The sequence below is a fragment of the Coregonus clupeaformis genome, chromosome 35 (assembly GCF_020615455.1).
Source record: "Coregonus clupeaformis isolate EN_2021a chromosome 35, ASM2061545v1, whole genome shotgun sequence".
NCBI classification, from domain to species: Eukaryota; Metazoa; Chordata; class Actinopteri; order Salmoniformes; family Salmonidae; genus Coregonus; species Coregonus clupeaformis.
Genome location: NC_059226.1, coordinates 12,152,930 through 12,178,231, shown reverse-complemented (window position 1 = coordinate 12,178,231; position 25,302 = coordinate 12,152,930). Strand labels below are relative to the sequence as shown.

Below are 25,302 nucleotides of genomic sequence, written 5' to 3'. Positions count from 1 at the left end.
ATATATATATATATATATATATATAAAGTATCAAGTTGTTAATTGTGAGCAAGAGTTACCCCTATTCCAGGGGTTCCCAATTACATTCAGCCATGGGGCATTGCTTTTCTTGAGCAGATGGTCGGGGGGCTGGAACATAATTTGTACACTGCAAATTGACCGAATGAGGCCCAAACGGATACAGAGTGTACAAAACATTAAGAAAACCTGCTCTTTACATGACATTCCAGGTGAACGCTATGATCCCTTATTGATGTCACTTGTTAAATCCACTTCAATCAGTGTAGATGAAGGGGAGGAGACAGGTTGAAGAAGGATTTTTAAGCTTTGAGACATGGATTGTGTATGTGTGCCATTCAGAGGGTGAATGGGCACGACAAAATATTTAAATGCCTTTGAACAGGTGCAAGGCGCACCGGTTTGTGTCAAGAACTGCTTTTGCTGCTGGGTTTTTCACACTCTGTTTATCAAGAATGGTCCACTCCCCAATGGACATCCAGCCAATTTGACACAACTGTGGAAAGCATTGGAGTAAACATGGGCCAGCATCCCTGTGGAACACTTGACACCTTGTAGAGTCCATGCCCCGAAGAATTGAGGCTGTTCTGAGGGCAAAGGCGGGGGTTGCAACTCATTATTAGGAAGGTGTTCTTAATGTTTTGTACACAGTTCATATTATTTGCTAAAAAATTTAAACCTTGATTACATTTGGATACGATCACATTTGCCTCCATTCATATGTGGGAAAACTTGGTAACAGATTTCCTAAATTAAAATAACTTTGAGTTGATTTCCTGGTGATTTTACAGTCTTATGTCCAACAACGAAAAGTATTACAATATTACAATAATAATAGTTTGGTTTTTTTGCTCAGAAAACCTGGGGGGCCACCTATTCGGGAATCCTGCCCTATTCCTTCCTGATATGCAACAACTTGAGTTAGGTTTAGGGCTAGTGGAAAGTTAGTTGAACCTCTATGAACAATTTGTGAGGGACTAATCAAATAAAGCCAACATAAGATATTCAACACAATTTTAACAGGGCTCACCTGAAGGGTGTTGGTGAAGAAATCATGGTAGAACATGGGCCAGTCCTGGCGACCAATGTCCACTATGACTTTGCAGAGTTTGTTGCGTATGAAGAAGGGCATAGCTTTGTGCTGGGCCAGCAACAGCTTGGGCAGGCAGCTACGGATCTCCATCTTGTCCTGTGAGGCTACTCCCAGCCACATCTTATTGACCAGGTTCTGAAAAGGAAACAATGGGCAGATTTTCAGGAGTTATTGATGACCACTTTGCGTAACTTTATTTGAACTAGCCAAACTTGCTTTAAAACACTTATAACTTACGCTCATAACCATAAGTAGGCCTATCAGTTCAAAAGTGTAGGGTGTCTTCTCTTGCTATTGCATATTCATTCCAGTCATCAGCAAAATACCACATGGTCAGATACGTCTAATATCAATGTGTTAACAATAACAAAGGTTATAAAACCACTATGGGTTAAGGGAAATTCTCATTTTAACAGATAAAAAAAAAATTATATATCTTGGAAACGGTGTACCTTCTGACAACTTCATAGGTTTAGCCATTAATTACTGTTCTGCATCGTAACACGGTCATAAAATCCTAAACTGTTGCAACATTATGAGCTGTCCAACACGTTTTCTGACAATTTTGACGTGCCATGGAAGTACTTGACGCTATTATGCAGCCGTTATAATCAGAGATGTCATAAGACTAAAGAATACCACAATGTCACAATGCATGTGTATATGCACTTATTACATTATAATAATACATTTTATTTTAAGCGCTTTTCATGTCACATACACAAGATAAATTATATTGTCATAATATATATTTGACAAGTTATGACGCATGCTATGAAGCTTAATAACACTTATGAAGCGTTATGGCGGACAGTTTAATAAGTGTTACGAAATATCTTTGGGCTTTTAGTGATGTTCATAATTATAAATCACACTGAGAAAAAATGGCTTAAAGGGATACTTGCACTGCTTATATATGCCAGTTAGGCTCTACACCCCTTGTAAAGTGGATTAATGTGCTTAATTTTAAGAAGTTATTTGGCCACTTCAGTTGTGATACAAACCTTATTAAAACATATAGGCCTATGGGCTAGGCTACATGAGGTGTGAAAAAGTCGCAAAAAAAGGCATTGTTTCTTATGCTGGGCATCATTCACAAGTGATAACACATCATTCACAAGTGATAGGCTAATATTGTCACCCATCAAACTATTCTTGATTTAATATTTACATATACTAAATAATATGTGTGAAATGTGTTTTGATTTAGAATGTACCACTATAATGCACCTGTATCGAAACAGGGGCAGCGGGAAAAAATACATGTAATCTATGCACTTAAATAGCAAATGGAGGACGCATTCCCCGTGGTTTATTTTCATGCCAGCCAGGTAGGCATTACTCATTTTACATTTACATTTTAGTCATTTAGCAGATGCTCTTATCCAGAGTGACTTACAGTTAGTGAGTGCATACATTTTTCATACTCCTGTTGTAAAGATAAGCAATGTGCTTAATATTAGGAAAGTTGAGAAATAAATATAGTAGACCTAGCCTATAGAAAGCTGATGGGATCCTCCTCTTTTTATTAGAGGCCATGACTCTTTTCTCCCGCAACTGCATTGCCTATAGAAATGGTGCGCAACATGAGCTCATGGGCTCTCATGAAGTGTTTGATTACATTGACATTTTAGTCATTTAGCAGATGCTCTTATCCAGAGCGACTTACAGTACATTTTTTATTTTTTTCGAACCCACAACCCTGGCATTGCAAACGCCATGCTCTACCAACTGAGCTACATCCCTGCCGGACATTGCCTCCCCTACCCTGGACGACGCTGGGCCAAATGTGTCTCCCGGTCGCGGCCGGCTAATCTTAGTCCGATATGACTGTACTGCGCAGCACAGCACAAGCAAATGGCTCAGCTTCAAAATGTTAGTGATCAATTTAGTGATACTGTGAACCGCGTGAAGCGAACCCGTGCACATGCACAGATACTGTGTGACTGCGTGAGAGCGAAGTGTTGCATCTCGCTCATCTCAATATCCTATTCATTGATGGGCCCTGCTTTACTGAAGAAGCAAAACATTGCAAGCCAAGAAATTGCGAGATACAGCTTTTGATTGCCGATAGATGGGCCTAGTGCACGGTTCTGACTGTCTGCCTGGTGGCCGACCTGCCTATACTGTGCCCATCTCTCTCCATCCCTTGCTCGCTATGAAAGATGCGAGTGTTTGTGTTCTCGAAAGTACGGCAACTAATCAGTCTCCTCCGTTCCAAAAATACAGAATCTTAGGAGTCTATTCCTAGCGGAATCTAATCTTGACACTTAGAAATGGGAGTCGACACCGGGAGGAATCAATTATTTTGGAGTTGACTCTCCACTATTACGTCATCGTTGGAAAAAATGCAGAGAAAGGCAAGCGACAGCAGGGAAGTCCTGTACTATAAGAAGTTAATGAGGAAATGCAAACTTTGCGAGGTGGAATTGAGGTACAGTAATGTTAGTACAGGTGCAATGCTTAACCATCTGAAAGTGACGCAACATAAGACCCAAACCGTTGCTGGCAGCTGCATTGTGCATTCACCTGAAATTTTATGAATTTTTCTTATTGCTTAAATGGAAAACCGATTAAAAAATATATATGTTTAAACTTTCAAATGTTTCATTTGTCACATCCCTCATTTTACTTAACCCTTATTTTATGAGGTAAGTTCACTGAGAACACACTCATTTACAGCAACGAACTTGGGAATAGTCAGCCATGCACTGATACGCATAAAAAATACAGAATAGAAAAACTTTATTTTCACGAAGGAACTTCTTGTTTGGAGGTTCCAAAAATATATCAGCATAATGACTACAATGTTAATGTATTCAACAACAGTGATCAAACACTAATGAGCCTATACAAATGCCATGCATCCAATAACCTCTTGGAGAGACCCATTTCCATGAAAACATGTGAGGATCTTATGATCATCAAGCAAAGTGATGTTGAAAACATCCACAGTACAAGTTCCAACAAACAGAACACAAATTCAAAACCAATTTGCAAAATTCTAATTATGACGCCACAATGATCAACCAGGACACTACTTCTCTGAAAAAGTGTAGCCTATAGATGCTTTGTTGTTTCTATGGGTTTTTGCATGTGACCCTCCCACTGACCTACTCAGGCTTCACACCACTAACAAGTCACAACAAGCTTAGCCTTAATGACAGCCTTACAGACAGGGGGGGTGGGTTGGAACTTCAACTGGAGTTCTTCAATCACCAATTGAACTATCAACAGGTTAGCCAATGTTAGTTTAGTATAAAATAAACTATAGTTTAAAGTTCCGTATCTCCGAGCAAAGAGATCTGTCTTGAACACGAGATCTCATGTTCTGAAACTGTCAATTTGTGACATCTGCATTCAGTTCTGAGAATTTATTTAGTTTATTTGCATATTATCAACAGAAAGCAGCCCCATTAAAATAACCATTGCTATGTAACGGTGTCCTCTTTGCGAGTCAAGTACAGCAAAGCCATTGGCACCTCTACATTTTACATTTACATTTTAGTCATTTAGCAGACGCTCTTATCCAGAGCGACTTACAGTTAGTGAGTGCATACATTCTTTTTTAAATTTTTCATACTGGCCCCCCGTGGGAATCTAACCCACAACCCTGGCGTTGCAAACGCCATGCTCTACCAACTGAGCTACATCCCTGCCGGCCATTCTCTCCCCTACCCTAGACGACGCTGGGCCAATTGTGCGCCGCCCCATGGGTCTCCCGGTCGCGGCCAGCTACGACAGAGCCTGGATACGAACCAGGATCTCTAGTGGCACAGCTAGCACTGCGATGCAGTGCCTTAGACTACTGCGCCACTCGGGTGTAGCACAGAATATTTCAGTATTGTATAGTACAATAGTTGTATTACAAGGCTTTGTCCGTCATGGAGTTGATTACAAACTGCATATGTGTGGGATTGGGCTCCAATGTTGAGACTCAAGGTGTTGGAAACCCCTTCAGGTGATGGGCCTATACAATACTACTACCAGACTATTCATAACGTTCACCAAATGAACTTACCTCAAATACTGTGAGACTGTACATCATCACATACTCGTTCCGAGTATTTGAGAGGAAGTACAAGCAGTGGCGCCATGCTCCCATCTGCTGAGCAAAGTTATTCAGCAGCTCTTCTGCAGAAAGGGCAGAAATAAAGGAAGCACATGATTTATTTTATGTTGAGTCATTTGAAGTCATTGCTTACATAAAAACATATCACAAATGTAATAATAATAACATTTCTATAGTGCTATTCATAAGAATGTCAAAGCGCTTAAAAAGCAAAAAACAAGCAATACATCATGAGTAGCTTAGCTAGTTAGGTCAACAAATAGAGACCAAGTCTGAGTACATGCATCCTCCAATGATGGAGTGGGACAGTTCATGACTTGATCAGAGGAAGGTGGTCAGGGCGATGGTTAATGAGTCTAGTGACGATCACGTAGAGGACTCCTCTGGGAACCAGTCTGTGGTGTAGCTACTGGACCTCTCCTCCTTCACAATGTGTAGCACCCACTTGGGTGATGCCTCAGCAGCTCTGGGCGCCAGAGAGCTCACCAAACACAGTTCAGAGTAGTATCAAGTCGTCCTCACTACGATCCCTTTGCCTCAGCACTGCATTCTTTTACTTTACAAATATGAGGATTTATTACCTGTATCTGTCATTCAAATTGCATCCACACTCCATAGTCCATAGCAAATCAATATAAAAAGTTCTGCAAACTGGCCACCATTTTGGCACCATGACAACAGCGTTGCGTGAATGCAATTATCATGGAACTTTGAGCCAACATATCAGCACCCATTACAATTTCAAATCGCATACCAAGTGCACCACAGTACATGGCTCTGGTCCATTCCACTACCATGCCAAATTTCATAAGGGTGGCCGGACTTGTACAGATGGTTGCACAACGATACTTTTGAATGGACAGGTTTCTGTACCCAGATCAAATTTGGCACGGCACTACCACCAGTGCCACACTCACCAATCTCTCTCTTGCGCTCATTGGTTGTACAGCTGTGGAAGAACTCTGTCATGAGACTCTCCAGAGCGCGCAGCGAGCTCTCCTCTGATGCCTGAGGGATCAAAGGAGGGAGGGAGCGAGGGAGGGAGGAATGATAGAAAGGTGGGGGAGAGGAATTGGAAAATATGAGTGATAGGTAGAGAGCTTTAAGAAGAAGAAATTGTTAGTTTATCAGAGTTAAGAACGTGATCTAAGCCCACTCCACAGCTAGCTTAAAATTTTGCCAATGGAGCTAGCGAATTGGATCGTTTTCTTTAGCTCAATTGGTTGGTACATTTTCAAGGGCGGTCCGAGTGTTTGCGATCAGAGGATCACTAGTTTGAGCCTGGTATGGGGACAGGGACAGTGGTGGAAGCTATACTGTTAGCAGCACACTGACGACAGTTTCATTTAGCCGGGCATACACTACACGATTTTGGCCACGATTTAGCTGTCCCAGACAAGTTTTCGAGATCGGAGAATAAATCCCGATGTCGTTTCCTACACGGGGTAACGCGGCCGTCACCGACGCTTGTTGAATGCGAGTGGGTCAGAGACACAGTCTTGGGGCTACCGATGCCGTCTTTGAGCTGTCCGGATAGTTTCAAACATGTTTGATTTTATCAGCACAAAATCTGCAATGCTGTTGTAGTGCAACTAAACATTTTTAACAGTGACCAACAATAGCCAACGAGAGCTCACTAGTGCGATGATAACGTTGTATCGCATCAACCAGAATGTGTAGACTCTCGAGCAATGACTATTACTAGTATGCGTTTGTAGCCTTTAACCAAAGCATCAAATCGTTACAGCTCTGAAGTTCACAATCAATGTAATTGAATTCAAAATGTATTGGCTACATACACTACATTACCAAAAGTATGTGGACACCCGCTCGTCGAACATCTCATTCCAAAATCAGGGGCATTAATATGGAGTTGGTCCCCCCTTTGCTGCTATAACAGCCTCCACTCTTCTGGGAAGACTTTCCAGTGGATGTTGGAACATTGCTGCAGGGACTTGCTTCCATTCAGCCACACGAGCATTACTGAGGTCGGGCACTGATGTTGGGCGATTAGGCCTGGCTCGCAGTTGGCGTTCCAATTCATCCCAAAGGTGTTCGATAGGGTTGAGGTCAGGGCTCTGTGCAGGCCAGTCAAGTTCTTCCACACTGATCTCGACAAACCATTTCTGTATGGACCTCGCTTTGCACACATGGGCATTGTCATGCTGAAATAAGAAAGGGCCTTCCCCAAACTGTTGCCACAAAGTTGGAAGCGCAGAATCGTCTAGGATGTCATTGTATGCTGTAACATTACGATTTCCCTTCACTGGAACTAAGGGGCCTAGCCCAAACCATGAAAAACAGCCCCAGACCATTATTTTCCCCCCACCAAACGTTACAGTTGGCACTATGCATTGGGGCAGGTACCGTTCTCCTGGCATCCGCCAAACCTAGATTCGTCCGTCGGACTGCCAGATGGTGAAGCGTGATTCATCACTACAGAGAAAGCATTTCCACTGCTCCAGAGTCCAATGGCAGCAAGCTTAACACCACTTCAGCCACCGCTTGGCATTGCGCATGGTGATCTTAGGCTTGTGTGCAGCTGCTTGGCCATGGAAACCCATTTCATGACGCTCCCGACGAACAATTCTTGTGCTGACGTTGCTTCCAGAGGCAGTTTGAAACACAGTCGTGAGTGTTGCAACCCGAGGACAGACGATTTTTACGCGCTACGCGCTTCAGAACTCACCGATACCATTCTGTGAGCTTGTGTGGCCTACAACTTCGCGGCTGAGCCGTTGTTGCTCCTAGACTTTCCATTTCACAATAACAGCACTTACAGTTGACCGGGGCAGCTCTAGCAGGGCAGAAATGTGACGAACTGACTTGTTGGAAAATTGGCATCCTATGACAGTGCCACGTTGAAAGTCACTGAACTCTTCAGTAAGACCATTCTACTGCCAAAGTTTGTCTACGGAGATTGCATGGCTGTGTGCTCGATTTTATACACCGGTTAGCAACGGGTGTGGCTGAACTAGCCGAATCCACTAATTTGAAGGGGTGTCCACATACTTCTGTATATATAGTGTATTTCAACTCTGTATGGCAGGTGTGAATGTCTGACTGAAAACATTTATGAGGCTGCTTTGAGCCACAGCTCATTCTAACTATGTTAAAAATGTAATCACGTCATTGTTTTCGCGAGACAGCGTGGTATAGAGAATCCTCACAAACAACTGAACAATCTTGTGTGTGACCCCCGACTGTCACATTGTTTAGTCTGCGCACCACTATGTTGGAAAGACAAAAAAACGACAGGTAGGACGATAATTTAATGTGAGAGGCTCAGCAATGTTAGGATTTTGAAAGTCATGTAGTGTACACCCAGCTTTAGGCAGCAGTAAGGTCAAATGGATGTCACAAATTCCTCCAAATTGCATAGGGCCCAGGACAGGTGCTGCACTGTGACGCTTATGGAAAATACTCACACTAACTTCCTCATCGTATTGGTAATTTCCACTCTGCTATTCATAATCATTGTATAATGATATTCACTATACCAGCAGCAAAGGGAGTCTGTCAATTCACTATTTAAGAGAGTTGTGTTAAACAAATTGTTAGCATTTGAGTCACAGGAAGGACAGTATAGCAAAAACCCGAATAGTGATTCCTCTGCATATCTGAAGCATCTTGCAGAGCAAAGGGCCCGAATTCTTCTAATGGGCCGCGGCATGCTAGGATTACTCAACGCAAATATTTGGTCTTGCAAGATGGGCGTCTTGTGTCGCAGACAGACGAATTCGACTCACATCCCGGAAACCAGGTAGCCTACTCATCATGTGTGGAGCACAAACAAGAACCGTTATCTTGCTCGACAGGGTTTGATTGCTCTTTAAAATATTTCTTCTTCCAAAATTCTGGAATTTTATACTGGGAAAATATTATCGTAGAATAGATCATTTAGAAAGCTTTCAAGATATGACACGTCACATTTCACAATACCAGTAACTAACACATGCATGCAAATGATCAGTTCAATACATTTACAATTTCATACTAAGGGTTTCACATTTTGATTAAAATATTATATTCAGTAAAGGATATTGACCATTTCTGTTCTGTCATCGCTTTGCTGAAGTCTACAGCATCTATTCTACATTGTCCATGTATTGGATTTGTAATAGTATCCATTTCCTGACATGTTAGTTAATTAGCTAGTAATAATGTGGCAGATTATAACCCATACTCACCATGTTCGGAGTTAATTGTGATGCCTCTCCTGGCTTCCAATAAATATTTGTAGCAAGCAGGCTACTTGAGGTGTTGGCTACACCGGTAGAGGCTCATGTTGTGGCAATCGGCCCACTCGCGACTAGAAGACATTGCATCATAAAAATGCAGGTGAAATAATTTATTAATGCAGATCTCGATTGCAGATGTATCGCTTTTAAGAGACGACCCTTGTTATTGTTTATAATGTTACTACACGGGGTTTAGTGGAGGTGAACCAGACATGTAGCTAACTGACTAGCTGTTGCACTGGGAACCCGTGTTAAAAAATAAAGCACGCATTAAATATCATCTGTTTGAGGAGTTTACGTCGTAAATCCTCCGGAAAATGTAATACAAACTCAATTTACAGCTGCGTGCTTGTTCCTGTTTTCTGTGTTATTCTCCTCAAGCGGTTCTACCCAGTCCCAGTGCTAGTTTTGGCTAAGCTAACTGGTTGCTTTGGAGCTGCTGTACTGAGCTTGGGGCCTTGCAGTCGCAACTTCCTCCCCGCGAATCAGCCCCTCCCCACCGGAAGTAACATTTAAATCTTGAGCCGGATGAGTCCATTGGCCACAAGAAAATATAGCATATTACATTAAATATTTTCACAAGTCTGTCTATATTTGCAAACGCGCCACTAATGGTGGCACATTTAGAATTTAATTCTGTGTTGTCAATTTACAGCACACACACCTCAAGATCAGCCTCACATGCTTCCCTCCACACCATCAGAACCTTGGCCACATGCACTTTTTATTTATTTGAAGATACTCAGCAATAGGTTTGTTAAATGCCCATGATCCTCAGAAATGTCTGAGTGATGCATCAGAGCAGTGACACCTGTGTCCAAAATTTGAGATGAGAGACACCAGTCCGAATCTCAGCCACCATCTGGCTCTGACTGCCATTGTCTGGAGTGGCCCGAGTGGGCCTAATAAACCCACATTAATTTGTCCAGTTAGACACTGTTTATATCTGCAGAGGGCTAAACAAACACACACTAATCTTAACTCAGAAGAAGGCACACGAGGAGCCCCTGGGGAATGATGGCCTCACCATGCTCATTTGTGCCTGATCAGGTGTGTTTCCCCCAAAACATAAAGATCATCTTTAGCATTAAGATCAGTTTGCCCATTGCCTAGCAAAGGACATTGTTTTTGGGAAACTCACTCCAGATCTGTTTATTTTTGCATTATTCAATTCAAACACCTATGTATGTCACACAACGCCAACACATTTTCTGAAGGGAAAAACAAAGGTTGACTTTTGATTATGTAGTGAAAACTCAATCTTATTAGTCATAAAACCGTTGAAACTACAATCTAGCTCTTAACTGAAGGCTTGGTTTGAACAGTAGCGATGCGTGGGTAAAATCACTGTAGAAGCCAGAAAAAAAGGTGTATTTTCGTATTTGTATTTATTAGGGATCCCCATTAGCTATTGCCAAGGCAGCAGCAACTCTTCCTGGGGACAAACACATTAAGGCACTTCCATTACACATAAAACAAAAGATAAAACAGTACATCATAACACCACTACATATCTACGATACAAAATGTATAATACCACCATACAACAACATTACAATGTACGTGTGTGTAGAGTGCTTGTGCTAGCGCCTGTGTGCATACATATTACAACCTATGTATATTACAATCTGTGTTTGCTCTATAACCTTTTAGTTCAGATGCCTTGCGACAGTGATATATACAGTGCATTCGGAAAGTATTCAGACCCCTTGACTTTATCCACATTGTTACGTTACAGCCTTACTCTAAAATTGATTAAATGCCCCCCCCCAATCTACATACAAAACCCCATAATGACAAAGCAAAAACAGGTTTAGAAATGTTTGTACATTTATTAAAAATAAAAAACTGAAATATCACATTTACGTAAGTATTCAGACCCTTTACTCAGTGCTTTGTTGAAGCGCCTTTGGCAGCGATTACAGCCTCGAGTCTTCTTGGGTATGACGCTACAAGCTTGGCACACCTGTATTTGGGGAGTTTCTCCCATTCCTCTCTGCAGAACCTCTCAAGCTCTGTCAGGTTGGATGTGGAGCGTCGCTACACAGCTATTTTCAGGTCTCTCCAGAGATGTTCGATCGGGTTCAAGTCCGGGCTCTGGCTGGGCCACACAAGGACATTCAGAGACTTGTCCCGAAGCCACTCCTGCATTGTCTTGGCTGTGTGCTTAGGGTCGTTGTCCTGTTGGAAGGTGAACCTTCGTCCCAGTCTGAGGTCCTGAGCGCTCTGGAGCAAGTTTTGATCGAGGATCTCTGTACTTTGCTCCATTCATCTTTCCTTCAGTCCTGACTAGTCTCCTAGTCGCTGAAAAACATCCCCACAGCATGATGCTGCCACCACCATGCTTCACCGTAGGGATGGTGCCAGGTTTCCTCCAGACGTGAGGCTTGGCATTCAGGCCAATGAGTTCAATCTTGGTTTCATCAGACCAGAGAATCTTGTGTCCTTTAGGTGCCTTTTAGCAAACTCCAAGCAGGCTGTCATGTGCCTTTTACTGAGGAGTCGCTCCCGTCTGGCCACTGTACCATAAAGGCCTGATTGGTGTAGTGCTGCAGGAAGGTTGTCCTTCTGGAAGGTTGTCTCATCTCCACAGAGGAACTCTGGAGTTCTGTCAGAGGTACCCTTCCCCAGATCTGTGCCTCGACACAATCCTGTCTCGGAGCTCTACGGACAATTCCTTCGACCTCACGGCTTGGTTTTTGCTCTGGCATGCACTGTCAACCGTGGGACCTTATATAGACAGGTGTGCCTTTCCAAATCATGTCCAATCAATTGAATTTACCACAGGTGGACTCCAATCAAGATGTAGAAACATCTCAAGGATGAGCAATGGAAACAAGATGCACCTGAGCTCAATTTAAAGTCTCGTAGCAAAGGGTCTGAATACTTACGTAAATAAGGTATCTGATATATTTTTTTTAAATACATTTGCTAACATTTCTAAAAACCTGTTTTCGCTTTGTCATTATGGGGTATTGTGTGTTGAAATCCACCTCACCCCCTTTGAAACAGCTGTTGTTTTCAAATGGCGAGGAAAGGATGGAGGAATCAAGGAATCAAGAAAATCTACTTGAGAAAAGGCCCCGAACTACCAACTCAACACTGTAATGAGTGGGTCTCAGTCAGCTACTTGTGTCAACCCATGTAGATACAAATGGTTTGTCCCTCCTCCTCAGACTACCATGGTTTCCTCCATCAGACAAACGCTCATGCCTTTCCGGTCTAGACAGTTACTTGGTTCTCTCACTTTCAGTTCAAACTGGTGATTTCAACTCTCCAGGCACAGGTAGCACAGCACTCCCTGCTGGCAGTCTTTGGGCCTGCATGTTATAGGCCCAGGCTCTGTCCACACCATCTCCTTCAATCCTGCATGGAGTCCACTCAGTGAAGGGAAACCTACCGGCTACTACCAGGGCGTCATCTGGAAGCTCAGCCTCCATCTTCTCCTGCAGTAAAGACAGCTAGGCAAACACATACACACACTTATTCATCCAGCTGTCCATTTTTCTAATCAGTTGGCTAGCAGCTGTCTATTCATTTATAGATAGCTAACAGGTGTTTTTGTTCCGGCAGTGAGAAGCCAGATGATATGGGAATTGAACCCTCAACCTAGGCACCCGTGGCACCATTCCCCAACTTACTGAGCAAATGGTTTGACCGCTATGGCTGGGTATCCGTATCGTGTGCACACATGAATTAATAATGTGTGCCAATGCAAAAAGACTTACCACGCTGGGGGCCAAAAACACAGTAACATTCTTACACTCAGTAAGGTCCACCTGGAATGAGAAATGCAAATATCATAATCCAAAAATCCAAGTACCTATTAAACACATTTTATTTATTTTCATCATAATTTTAGTTTTACAGTGTAAACATGTCCTCTTTGAATGTAACTGAACAAAGCGACACAAACAGTGACCAAACACAAATAAAAGTAACAGAGAAACTACAGTAAGTAGGGTCCTGTGTTTTTCCTGACCTAATCTGGAAAAATTCTGGCCCCTAACAATAAGGCTTGGTAAAACAACTAGTAGTAACTCTTTGAGGAACTAGTAATAGTGCAAAATGTATAGAATATGTGGATGAGTATTACCAACAACCAAACATGTGAACTCAACTCAAAACTTAAATCAACCCCTAGCCCCTGCCCCCTGGACACGTATGTCGTTTTTTTAAAGAATTTGATAGGTGTAAGCAATATGCTGAAAATTCCAAAAAGCCTATCAGAGCACAAGATTAAGCTATTGGCCATATTCTTTACTTATCCAATCCCCTTAGATCTGAAGTGAAGCTAGTAGTTGGTTTGGGGTTGGGCAAAAGACAAGTAACATCTGCCTGTGTCACACCTTCCAGAGGTCTTCCCGCCGATACGACACCTTCCCATAATGGCCTGCTCTCCATGCGTGGAAGTTGGCTAGACCAACTAACCAGGGGTTGAGTTCGTATCCTACTGTGGGACCAAAGCCGTGTTTGTGCGCTTCCAGCACCTGAAAAGATAAAAAACATGAACTTGGTTCTCAACAAAGGTAAAGTTTCTGTTTCTCTCCCTTTCACACATGCACACACACCTTGTGGATACACATTCCATATCTGCAGGAGCACGCCCACACTTACAGTTAGAGCTGGGCGATATATCAAATTAATTTGATAAACTCAAATGTATGTTTTAGCGCGATATTTCAAATGCCCGTATCTCAATACTGGGTGCTAACTAGCTAGCTAGGAGGGCTCCGGTACACAGCAGGCGGGAGCAACACCGGTAGCTGTCCTTCACCCCCGAAAAATGTGGATAATACTTTTATTTCCCTTTAGGGGGGGAACGCGCCAAAATACGGGCCACAATCACACACTATTGTTTCAACTCGCTATTTGCATTTTTGGTCCAACAGAATCGGTCATATGGACACCGAAACACATTGAGACATTTTACTGTAATAAAGGAGAAGTTAACCTTTCTAACAATACCCTTTTTATGTCTCAACTCCTCAGAGCAAACACTACTAAAACGAGAGTATCAATGAACATTGATTCTGGAAAATGTATTCTCAGTTTGTAGGCATAACGTACCGCTAGTAGCCTTTTTTGCCAAAGACCGTTATACCATAAGTTTTTAAGCCACGTCGCCCAGCCCTACTTACAATCCTGCCATCACCGGAGCCCATGTCCACAAGGTTACCCTGTCGACCACTCAGCAGTGCCATCACATTCCGCACTTGTTTCTTGCTGGCGGGGAGGTAGGGCACCTGCAGAAAATATCACAACTCACATCGGTTATCAGAACTAGCAGATAGAAATGTCGTTAACACTTTACTTAAAAACCTACAGATGCAATGTACTACGATGCGGTTACAATGCATTGTGAGAGTTATCATGTATAAGCCCCTTATGTCTTATAAAGGCGTCAGCATGCTTCAGTTCGGCTGGCGCCTAGTTGACCTCAGCTAGTCAAACCGAACGAGTGTGCTCGCACACTCCCTTAAAAGACCTCCGCTTCAAAAACAAGAAAAAAGTGGCAATGGTACTGTTTGGCTCAGTTGGTAGAGCATGGAAACACCAGGGTTGTGGGTTTGATTCCCATGTGGGACCAGTACGAAAATGTATGCCCTCACAACTGTAAATCGCTCTGGATAAGAGTGTCTGCTAAATTACTCAAATGTAAATGTCAAATGTTTGTACATTTTGAGACGCCGTAACCAGTATACGCTTCCTCAAAATATTCAGAATGAATCTAAGATAACTCTCGTTGAATGACAACAAAGACAATTTAAGAATCCCTACTGTTGACCAATCACAGACGAAGGGGCGACTTCGGCTCCGAACTTCGGCTTGCCTCTAGAAAAAAGGCTGTGTACCCAAAAAAACTCACTGAACGCCACAAAATCTCATAACAAAATATGCACAAACTCTTCAGAACTGTTTCGGCTGCGAAGACTTAAAGGGGGTGGCAACTCCAGTCCTTGGGAGCCTGATTGGTCTCACATTTTTGCCCCAGCTAACACAACTGATTCCAATAATCAACTAATCATGATCTTCAGTTTAGAATAAAATCAGTTTAAAATCAGCCGTGTTTGCTAGGGATGGGGAAGTTTGACACCACTCCGGCCCCCCGAGGATTGGAGTTGCCCATCCCGGTCTTATAATCAACTCATAATGATTCTGATTTAATAAATGGGATTTTCAGTCAATTAAAGGGGCAATCAGCGATTGGTACATCCATTTTGGGACTTTAACATTTATTGATAAACCCATAGATTCTCGAAGAATATAACTTATAAAAGCCTCATGACCTAAGTTCAACTGTTGTGCGTACCCCAGCAGAATCCAAATTATAAGCTTATTTTACTCCATTGTTTGTAAACAATGTCATTGTAAACAAACACTGTATAGCCTCATGGTTAAACCTATACTTTTGGTATCATAGATGGTCAGTCCTTGCATCCATAGCTCTGCCTATGAATTTGAGAATGGTTACTATTCTCCAACTCCATCCCGCAGCTGTTTACCAAAACAGTGGCGGGTAGCCCTCTGTTATTGTTTAAACAGAGCTTGCCCCTTTTAAAATGGGATATAAAGACCGATATTATAAGCCTTATTATAAGATATTATAAAGGCTCATACCTATAACAAGTTATAAAGCATTATACCTGGATACTTTTAAGTGAAGTGTAAACTATAGAGCCGACAGAATTCCCCAATCCTCATGACAGAAAGGCAGGTCTGTTCTACATAATATACACTGAACAAATATATAAACGCAACATGTAAAGTGTTGGTCTCATGTTTCATGAGCTGAAATAAAATATTTCCCATACGCACAAAAAGCTTTTCTCTCAAATTGTGCAGAAATGTGTTTGTACATCCCTGTTAGTGAGCATCTCTCCTTTGACAAGACAATCCATCCACTTGACAGGTGTGGCATATCAAGAAGCTGATTAAACAGCATGAACATTACACAGGTGCACCTTGTGCTGGGGACAATAAAAGGCCACTCTAAAATGTGCAGTTTTAACACAACACAATGCCACAGATGTCTCAAGTTGAGGGAGCGTACAATTGGCATGCTGATTGCAGGAATGTCCACCAGAGCTGTTGCCAGATAATTTAATGTTCATTTCTCTACCATAAGCCGCCTATTGCATCGTTTTAGAGAATTTGGCAGTATGTCCAACTAGCCTCAACCGCAGACCACGTGTATGGCGGTGTGTGGATGAACAGTTTGCTTATGTCAACGTTGTGAACAGAATGCCACATGGTACAGGCAGGCATACGCTACAGACAACGAACACAATTGCATTTTATCAAATGGCTACTTGAATACACAGAGATACCGTGACGAGATCCTGAGGCCCATTGTCGTGCCATTCATCTGCCGCCATTACCACATGTATACATGATAATGCATGGCCCCATGTTGCAAGGATCTGTACAAAATTCCTGGAAGCTGAAAATGTCCCAGTTCTTCCATGGCCTGCATACTCAGACATGTCACCCATTGAGCATGTTTGGGATGCTCTGGATCGACAGCGTGTTCCAGTTCCCGCCAATATCCAGCAAAGCCATTGAAGATGAGTGGGACAACATTCCACAGGCCACAATCAACCGCCTGATCAACTCTATGCAAAGGAGATGAGGCAAATGGTGTTCATACCAGATACGGACTGGTTTTCTGATCCACGCCCCTGCCTTTCTTTTTAAGGTATCTGTGACCAACAGATGCATATCTGTATTCCCAGTCGTGTAATCCATAGATTAGGGCCTAATGAATTTATTTCATGTGACTGATTTCCTTATATGAACAGTAACTCAGTAAAATCTTTGAAATTGTTGCGTTTATATTTTTGTTCAGTATATTTATATCTGATGATTCTGTAATTGAATTGCACCCCAGTGAACACAACCCAGGTCTTACCTGTAACCTCAGAGGGACTTTTCGAAATCCCGGCATGAGAACCACTGCCCACATTGCATAGACAGCTAGCCCTGTGCCAGCAGTTATCTGGACAATGCCCCAACCACCTAAATGTTTCTCCTTGAACTCTGCAAGAAACTCTTCCGGACTGCCCTCTTCCATACTTGAAATACAAAACACATATTTTGTCCATAAAACAACGTGTTATATTTAAGCAATAAGGCCTGAGGGGGTGTGGTATATGGACGATATACTCAGGACTGTTCATCAGCACGAAGCAGCGCGTAGTGCCAGGACACATCCCTTAGCCGTGGTATATTGGCAATATACCACAAACCCCCGAGGTACCTTAATGCTATTATAAACTGGTTAACAACATAATTAGAACAGTAAAAACATTGGTTTGTCATACCCGTGGTATACGGTCTGGTATGCCACGGCTTTCAGCCAATCAGCATCCAGGAGCCAAACTACCCAGTTTATAATATGCAGTTAGTATAGCCTAGTAGTCTCTAGTCTTGTTGCAGCACATCATCTAATGAGTCTTTATTAGGGCTATCAGTAAACCTGGAATATTGAAAGATGATAACTAAAGACACATTTTTGTTCTGGAAAAAATATAATTGAACAGTGTTTCATCTTTGTATGACTCTGTTTTTACTACAATATAGGCAAGTTTATTACAAATGACATTCATAAGCTTCCAACATACAGTGCATTCGGAAAGTATTCAGACACCTTCACTTTTTCCAAATGTTGTTACGTTACAGCCTTATTCTAAAATGGATTAAATGTTTTTTTCCCCCCTCATCAACATACACACAATACCCCATATTGACAAAGCAAAAACAGGTTTAGAAATATTAAATTGAAAAATGACATTTACATAAGTATTCAGACCTTTTACTCAGTACTTTGTTGAAGCACCTTTGGCAGCGATTACAGCCTTGAGTCTTCTTGGGTATGACGCTACAAGCTTGGCACACCTGTATTTGGGGAGTTTCTCCCATTCTTCTCTGCAGATCCTCTCAAGCTCTGTCAGGTTGGATGGGGAGCGTTGCTGCACAGCTATTTTCAGGTCTCTCCAGAGATGTTAGATCGGGTTCAAGTCCGGGCTCTGGCTGGGCCACTCAAGGACATTCAGAGACTTGTCCGGAAGCCACTCCTGCGTTGTCTTGGCTGTGTGCTTAGGGTTGTTGTCCTGTTGGAAGGTGAACCTTCGCCCCAGTCTGAGGTCCTGAGCACTCTGGAGCAGGTTTTCATCAAGGATCTCTCTGTACGTTGCTCCGTTCATCTTTCCTTCTGCCTGACTAGTCTCCCAGTCCCTGCCGCTGAAAAACATCCCCACAGCATAATGCTGCCACCACCATGCTTCACCGTAGGGATGGTATTGGCCAGGTGATGAGCGGTGCCTGGTTTCCTCCAGACGTAACGCTTGGCATTCAGGCCAAAGAGTTCAATCTTGGTTTCATCAGACCAGAGAATATTGTTTCACATGGTCAGAGTCCTTTAGGTGCCTTTTGGCAAACTCCAAGTGTGCTGTCATGTGCCTTTTACTGAGGAGTGGTTCCCGTCTGGCCACTCTACCATAAAGGCCTGATTGGTGGAGTGCTGCAGAGATGGTTGGCCTTCTGGAAGGCTCTCTATCTCCACAGAGGAACTCTGGAGCTCTGTCAGAGTGACCATCAGGTTCTTGGTCACCTCCCTGACCAAGGCCCTTCTCCCCCGATTGCGCAGTTTGGCCGGGCGGCCAGCTCTAGGAAGAGTCTTGGTGGTTCCAAACTTCTTCCATTTAAGAATGATGGAGGCCACTGTGTTCTTGGGGACATTCAATGCTGCAGAAATTTTTTGGTACCCTTCCCCAGATCTGTGCCTCGACACAATCCTGTCTCAGAGTTCTACGGACAATTCCTTCGACCTCATGGCTTGGTTTTTGCTCTGACATGCACGGTCAACTGTGGGACCTTATATAGACAGGTGTGTGCCTTTCCAAATCATGTCCAATCAATTGATTTTACCACAGGTGGACTCCAATCAAGTTCTAGAAACATCAAGGATGATCAATGGAAACAGGATGCACCTGAGCTCAATTTCGAGTCTCATAGCAAAGGGTCTGAATACTTAGGTATGTTTTTTATTTGTAATAAACCTGTTTTCGCTTTGTCATTATGGGGTATTGTGTGTAGATTGAGGAGGAAAAAAATGTATTTCATCCATTTTAGAACAAGGCTGTAACAAAATGTGGAAAAGGGGAAGGGTCTGAATACTTTCCGAATGCACTGTATCCATATCTCTGGTTAAAGTATCTTTGGTGCCATGAAACTTCCTCAGTACTATCAAAGATCATCTATTATTGACAAGATGGTCGAGTGACCGCTTTAACAATGGAAATACATGTCCTCAAAGATGGAAGAGGCGAGTTCAGGTGGGACCATACTAGCCAATGAAGAAGTCAGATACGCGTGTGAACAACAGGCACAACTCCGATGTTTCCGAAATGCCACATGCATCCACTTATATCAGTGCATTCGTAACAACCTAACCATTACGAAACGTCTATTAGTTTAAATAAGCTTCACGTAGCAAATACATTTTCGGTTGACCAAATTCGACACTCTCCAATTGACCTCCATAAAAAAAATAAACTCACTTCGTGGTCTTATTTTTGTGGACAGATTTTGGGTGGACCACCTGGAAAGAGGTGAGTCTAACCTCAAATGCGCCACCTACATTCATTAGCCCTAGTTGAAGGGCAAACAAGGCCTTCTGAGGCCTTTTGGGCTTTCACTCAAATTGTGCCGAAAACAAGTTCACTGTTTTTTTCTAACCAATTCTGCATTTTATAGAGGTGTCCATACATTATTTTTTTTCGAGCCAATGTTTTAAGTAGCTGAACATCTCATTACTACAACCTTGTGAAAGTAACAAACTGACATTTTTTCATTTCCGACAAAAACAACTTTATATCGAAGGAGTGCCTTTGATTTGACAGCCTGCACATGTGCTGTTCGGCGTGACACGACCAGTTAAACCGGATGACGTGTTTCTGAGCATGAGCTTAGCTAGCTACAGTTGCCATGACATCGCCTACAAGTGTGATTGGGGATTTCTATTGGAGAAGCAGTTTCTGGAGCTCTTCATCTATATACAGTGGGGGAAAAAAGTATTTAGTCAGCCACCAATTGTGCAAGTTCTCCCACTTAAAAAGATGAGAGAGGCCTGTAATTTTCATCATAGGTACAAGTCAACTAGGACAGACAAAATGATTTTAAAAAATCCAGAAAATCACATTGTAGGATTTTTTATGAATTTATTTGCAAATTATGGTGGAAAATAAGTATTTGGTCAATAACAAAAGTTTCTCAATACTTTGTTATATACCCTTTGTTGGCAATGACACAGGTCAAACGTTTTCTGTAAGTCTTCACAAGGTTGTCACACACTGTTGCTGGTATTTTGGCCCATTCCTCCATGCAGATCTCCTCTAGAGCAGTGATGTTTTGGGGCTGTCGCTGGGCAACATAGATTTTCAACTCCCTCCAAAGATTTTCTATGGGGTTGAGATCTGGAGACTGGCTAGGCCACTCCAGGACCTTGAAATGCTTCGCATGCAAGCCACTCCTTCGTTGCCCGGGCGGTGTGTTTGGGATCATTGTCATGCTGAAAGACCCAGCCACGTTTCATCTTCAATGCCCTTGCTGACGGAAGGAGGTTTTCACTCAAAATCTCACGATACATGGCCCCATTCATTCTTTCCTTTACACGGATCAGTCGTCCTGGTCCCTTTGCAGAAAAAACAGCCCCAAAGCATGATGTTTCCACCCCCATGCTTCACAGTAGGTATGGTGTTCTTTGGATGCAACTCAGCATTCTTTGTCCTCCAAACACGACGAGTTGAGTTTTTACCAAAAAGTTATATTTTGGTTTCATATGACATTCTCCCAATCCTCTTCTGGATCATCCAAATGCACTCTAGCAAACTTCAGACGGGCCTGGACATGTACTGGCTTAAGCAGGGGGACACGTCTTGCACTGCAGGATTTGAGTCCCTGGCGGCGTAGTGTGTTACTGATGGTAGGCTTTGTTACTTTGGTCCCAGCTCTCTGCAGGTCATTCACTAGGTCCCCCCGTGTGGATCTGGGATTTTGCTCACCGTTCTTGTGATCATTTTGACCCCACGGGGTGAGATCTTGCGTGGAGCCCCAGATCGAGGGAGATTATCAGTGGTCTTGTATGTCTTCCATTTCCTAATAATTGCTCCCACAGTTGATTTCTTCAAACCAAGCTGCTTACCTATTGCAGATTCAGTCTTCCCAGCCTGGTGCAGGTCTACAATTTTGTTTCTGGTGTCCTTTGACAGCTCTTTGGTCTTCGCCATAGTGGAGTTTGGAGTGTGACTGTTTGAGGTTGTGAACAGGTGTCTTTTATACTGATAACAAGTTCAAACAGGTGCCATTAATCCAGGTAACAAGTGGAGGACAGAGGAGCCTCTTAAAGAAGAAGTTACAGGTCTGTGAGAGCCAGAAATCTTGCTTGTTTGTAGGTGACCAAATACTTATTTTCCACCATAATTTGCAAATAAATTCATAAAAAATCCTACAATGTGATTTTCTGGATTTTTTTCCCTCAATTTGTCTGTCATAGTTGACGTGTACCTATGATGAAAATTACAGGCCTCTCATCTTTTTAAGTGGGAGAACTTGCACAATTGGTGGCTGACTAAATACTTTTTTCCCCCACTGTAGGCTCTTTGACACAAGTTTAGAAAAAAACCTGTGTTCAAACTAAGCTTTTAATTTTGCTTTGAAAATTCAGAGTGGCTGTGTTTCCGGAAGCCTCTGGAATTTTTTGGAAGCCTCTTCCCGATAGCTTAAAAACCTAAACTTTTGTGCATGTGGGGGATCCTCTACTTTACACACAGTCTCTGCTCTACTCGTTCGGCTGCCCATTCTGGCCAATGGTGCTCGTTTAATAAAGTTAGATCAAAGCTGAATCAATGTCTGCAAGATCACAATGGTAGTATTCTATATACAAGAACCAAATATAATAGCATAGTATAGCGTTATTACAAGACAAACTCCACCTAATTTCTTATGACATTTGAGGATTATTGTGCGAATGGTGGAATTTTACAATTCACTCAAATTTCTGCATCTACTTTTGGGGTATTTTGGTCCTTTAATATGAGTACTTTCAAAAAGTTAACAAAAATGTCAAAAAACATTATGTTATTTTTGGGGGCTTTATCATATTACCATTAAACATTTCATGAGTTAACCACTCTTACAACACCATAATTACAATGCTTACTACATTGAATCACACAATGTTAAGGCCATTTCATAGAGAATGTTACAAACTGGACTGTATGTAGTAACTTACTTTGAAAAGATTGTGATTGGGTCAAAATAGGAGTTTGGCGATTGGTAGGATAAATTCAGTGTACCAGTCTAACTGCCATTTCCCGAAAGTCAGACTTCCCACACGCCAACTCATTTTTCTCAGCTTCAGAAGCATCTATGTAAGTTTGTGTGGTTATCCTTAGACATATTCTCCAGACTTACTCAGAGGGAATTGTTGATATATTGTCAAATTTGTATTCTAGATAACATTTTCTTGGAAACATGTGCCAAAAATGTCTTTAGTATTTTACAGATACATACTTTTTCCATCTTTCTATCCATAATCTGGTCTGAGTAAGTCCACTCCTGGAGTGTCTTAATAAAATGAAACCAAAATATATTTAGGCTGACTTTATCCAGTGTCCAGAAAAATGGATTTGCAGTATATGCAAATATACATATTTAATGAGATCACATCATTTGCATATGTTATACAATATTTCCATATATTTGTGTCTACATTAACTGGTAAAGGGTGATTGTGATATGATTAAGAGAAAAAAATCCCTATGGCCTTAAATAAAATTAAAATTTAATTAAATGTTTGTTTGTTGCTGCTTCTTGCTAATCGAAGTTGCATTATATTATGAGGAAGTTTACATTGTATCCAAATATGCCTCGTGTTTCTATCCTAAAACCATCCTTTACCATCATAGGTGATCTACATGACAACCATAATTGAAGCCTTCACTTCAAGACCCAAGAGAAACTGATTTAATAAGGTCAAAGCTATGGGTCTGTCCCAGTTCTCTCCCTTTATTGTATCTACACCCAGTTTTTTTTAAAGCTATTTCTCAAAAATGACGTTAATGTTTATGTTGTGTAAATAAATGAAGCCAAATGCTTCAAATAAAAAAATTAAAATGTTGTTGCTCTCAAGGAATGTCATGTAATGAGCACCAGCTAGTAGCTACAGATGCATACAATCATAGCCTGGTCCGCTAGTTGGCGCTATGGTTCTCCACTATCGTCTGGAGTCGAGGTGCCCTGCCTGTAATACAGGCTTGTCCCCTGGCGACCGGTTCGTACATAAAACATTCTCCATTCAGGCTGCAAAGGCTTCAATTTCCTCCTTAACTCGATTTAATGGCGAGAAGGCTCAATTTTTGTGGGGGGAAATATGCGTACTTTCTTTATGAAACACCATTTTCCACCACCATGCTAAAGTGGCTAATGCCTAGAAACGCTAGTCCCGGATGTTGTGTATCACGTTCAGCCAGTCAGGTTGCAGCAGTCTGTTGTTTACCCCTGGCTAGTCTTAGTGGAGTTGCCAATAACCGGATGTATACGGTTTTCAAGGATACAGCGAATTGCACCAATTGCTTCCTTTTCTGCAAAAAAACAGATGTGGTAACTTCGCTCAGGCGTTTTCTTTTACGCCTGCTACGTTAGGTTAACCAAAGACAGTACAGTATGAAGATAGGCAGAAACTGCTTCTCCAATAGAAATACCTGATCACACTTGTAGGCGATGTCATGGCAACATTGGCTAGCTAAGCTCAGGCGTAGAAACGTCAACGGGGCGAATTGCACTCCTTCGATATAAAGTTGCTTTTGACGAAAATGAAAACGTGTCACTTTCACGAGGTTGGAGTAATAATATGTTCAACTACTTAAGACACTGGCTCGAATCTAGGTTTGCCTTTAGATTGAGAAAACTAACAAATAAGGAATAATTTTTACTCTTCTCTCATTGAGTAAAAATGTCTTATGTACGAACTGGTAGCCAGGGTTAGGTTGACAAAAAAAATGGATCCCCTTCTAGCCATGACCCATAGCATGGTTGACAAAAAAAATGGATCCCCTTCTAGCCATGACCCATAGCATGGTTGACAAAAAAAATGGATCCCCTTCTAGCCATGACCCATAGCATAATTAAACGTGAGCCTTGACAGATTCTCGCCGTTTCATGTCCACGAGAGATGAACATAGCGCCCACTAGTGGCTGTACAGGCTAACAATCATAAAGGGCATTTGATCCATTGTTTTAGTGCGATCTTACATTTCTGGGCTAACCTTTTCCTATTTGTTATAACTAACAAGCTAGGTGACATACCTCGCTTGAGGATTTACGAGGACATAAATTATGCATGAATTTGTTCTAATACATGATAACATGTAGTTAAGAGAAAATAACCGAGTAGCAAATACATACCTGTCACGTTGCAACCTTGGACGGATCTTACTCGTGACGGACCGGACGAACGAGTCCGTCTGCTAATGCGCTGTACCAGCATATAATATATTGCGAATCTGCGTTCCACTGTACTCAAGGTGGTTTCTGTATTTTGTTTAAATAGAAACGAAACATATACATGAAGCCTCAAAAGGTAGCCATATCTGTTCACTAAAATGTTAAGACGCTTAAGACTGAGTTCTTTGGATCTGTACTTAGTCTTACACATATGATCTCCATTCTCCAGTTTTTCAAAACTTTTAGGATTGGATTAAAGGGTTAGATCACCCAAATAAAAAATAAAATACATTTTGATTTCTTTACCCTGTAAGCAGGGGTATTTTCATTCCTCCAATTCTGTTGCATAACGTTTCTTGGACAGAAGCAAA

The 25,302-nt window shown here is 42.0% G+C and overlaps 2 protein-coding genes across 5 annotated transcripts in view; both read right to left on the bottom strand.

The window, feature by feature from the left end:
* xpo6 (exportin 6) overlaps positions 1–9,899 on the bottom strand; it is a 73,241-nt gene extending 63,342 nt beyond the window's left edge. The window contains exons 1-5 of one of the 2 annotated variants that reach the window (XM_041862473.1): positions 9,764–9,899; positions 9,374–9,495; positions 6,101–6,191; positions 5,133–5,245; positions 1,049–1,246 (exon numbers count right to left, since the gene is read on the bottom strand). In XM_041862473.1, the coding sequence (XP_041718407.1) occupies positions 1,049–1,246; positions 5,133–5,245; positions 6,101–6,191; positions 9,374–9,376 (405 nt within the window). In that variant the 5' untranslated portion in view covers positions 9,377–9,495; positions 9,764–9,899. Of the gene's footprint in view, positions 1–1,048; positions 1,247–5,132; positions 5,246–6,100; positions 6,192–9,373 lie in introns of both variants that reach the window. The other variant, XM_041862472.1, reaches the window with a different exon arrangement.
* Positions 9,900–10,818: 919 nt separating this feature from the next.
* Positions 10,819–25,038, bottom strand: antkmt (adenine nucleotide translocase lysine methyltransferase). Of its 3 annotated transcripts, XM_041862450.2 has the most exons (7): positions 24,421–24,555; positions 17,337–17,499; positions 14,566–14,670; positions 13,774–13,914; positions 13,153–13,203; positions 12,672–12,885; positions 10,819–10,859 (listed from the first exon to the last, which is right to left on the bottom strand). In XM_041862450.2, exons 1-6 carry the CDS (start codon positions 24,516–24,518, stop codon positions 12,679–12,681), a joined length of 765 nt encoding a protein of 254 aa, XP_041718384.1. In that variant the 5' UTR covers positions 24,519–24,555; the 3' UTR covers positions 10,819–10,859; positions 12,672–12,678. The 3 variants fall into 3 exon arrangements, with proteins under 3 accessions (XP_041718384.1, XP_041718385.1, XP_041718386.1); XM_041862451.2 differs by lacking the exons at positions 10,819–10,859; positions 24,421–24,555 and adding an exon at positions 24,893–25,038 and having other exon boundaries at positions 12,335–12,885; XM_041862452.1 differs by lacking the exons at positions 10,819–10,859; positions 24,421–24,555 and adding an exon at positions 18,237–18,272 and having other exon boundaries at positions 12,335–12,885.
* Between the last annotated feature and the right edge of the window lie 264 nt (positions 25,039–25,302).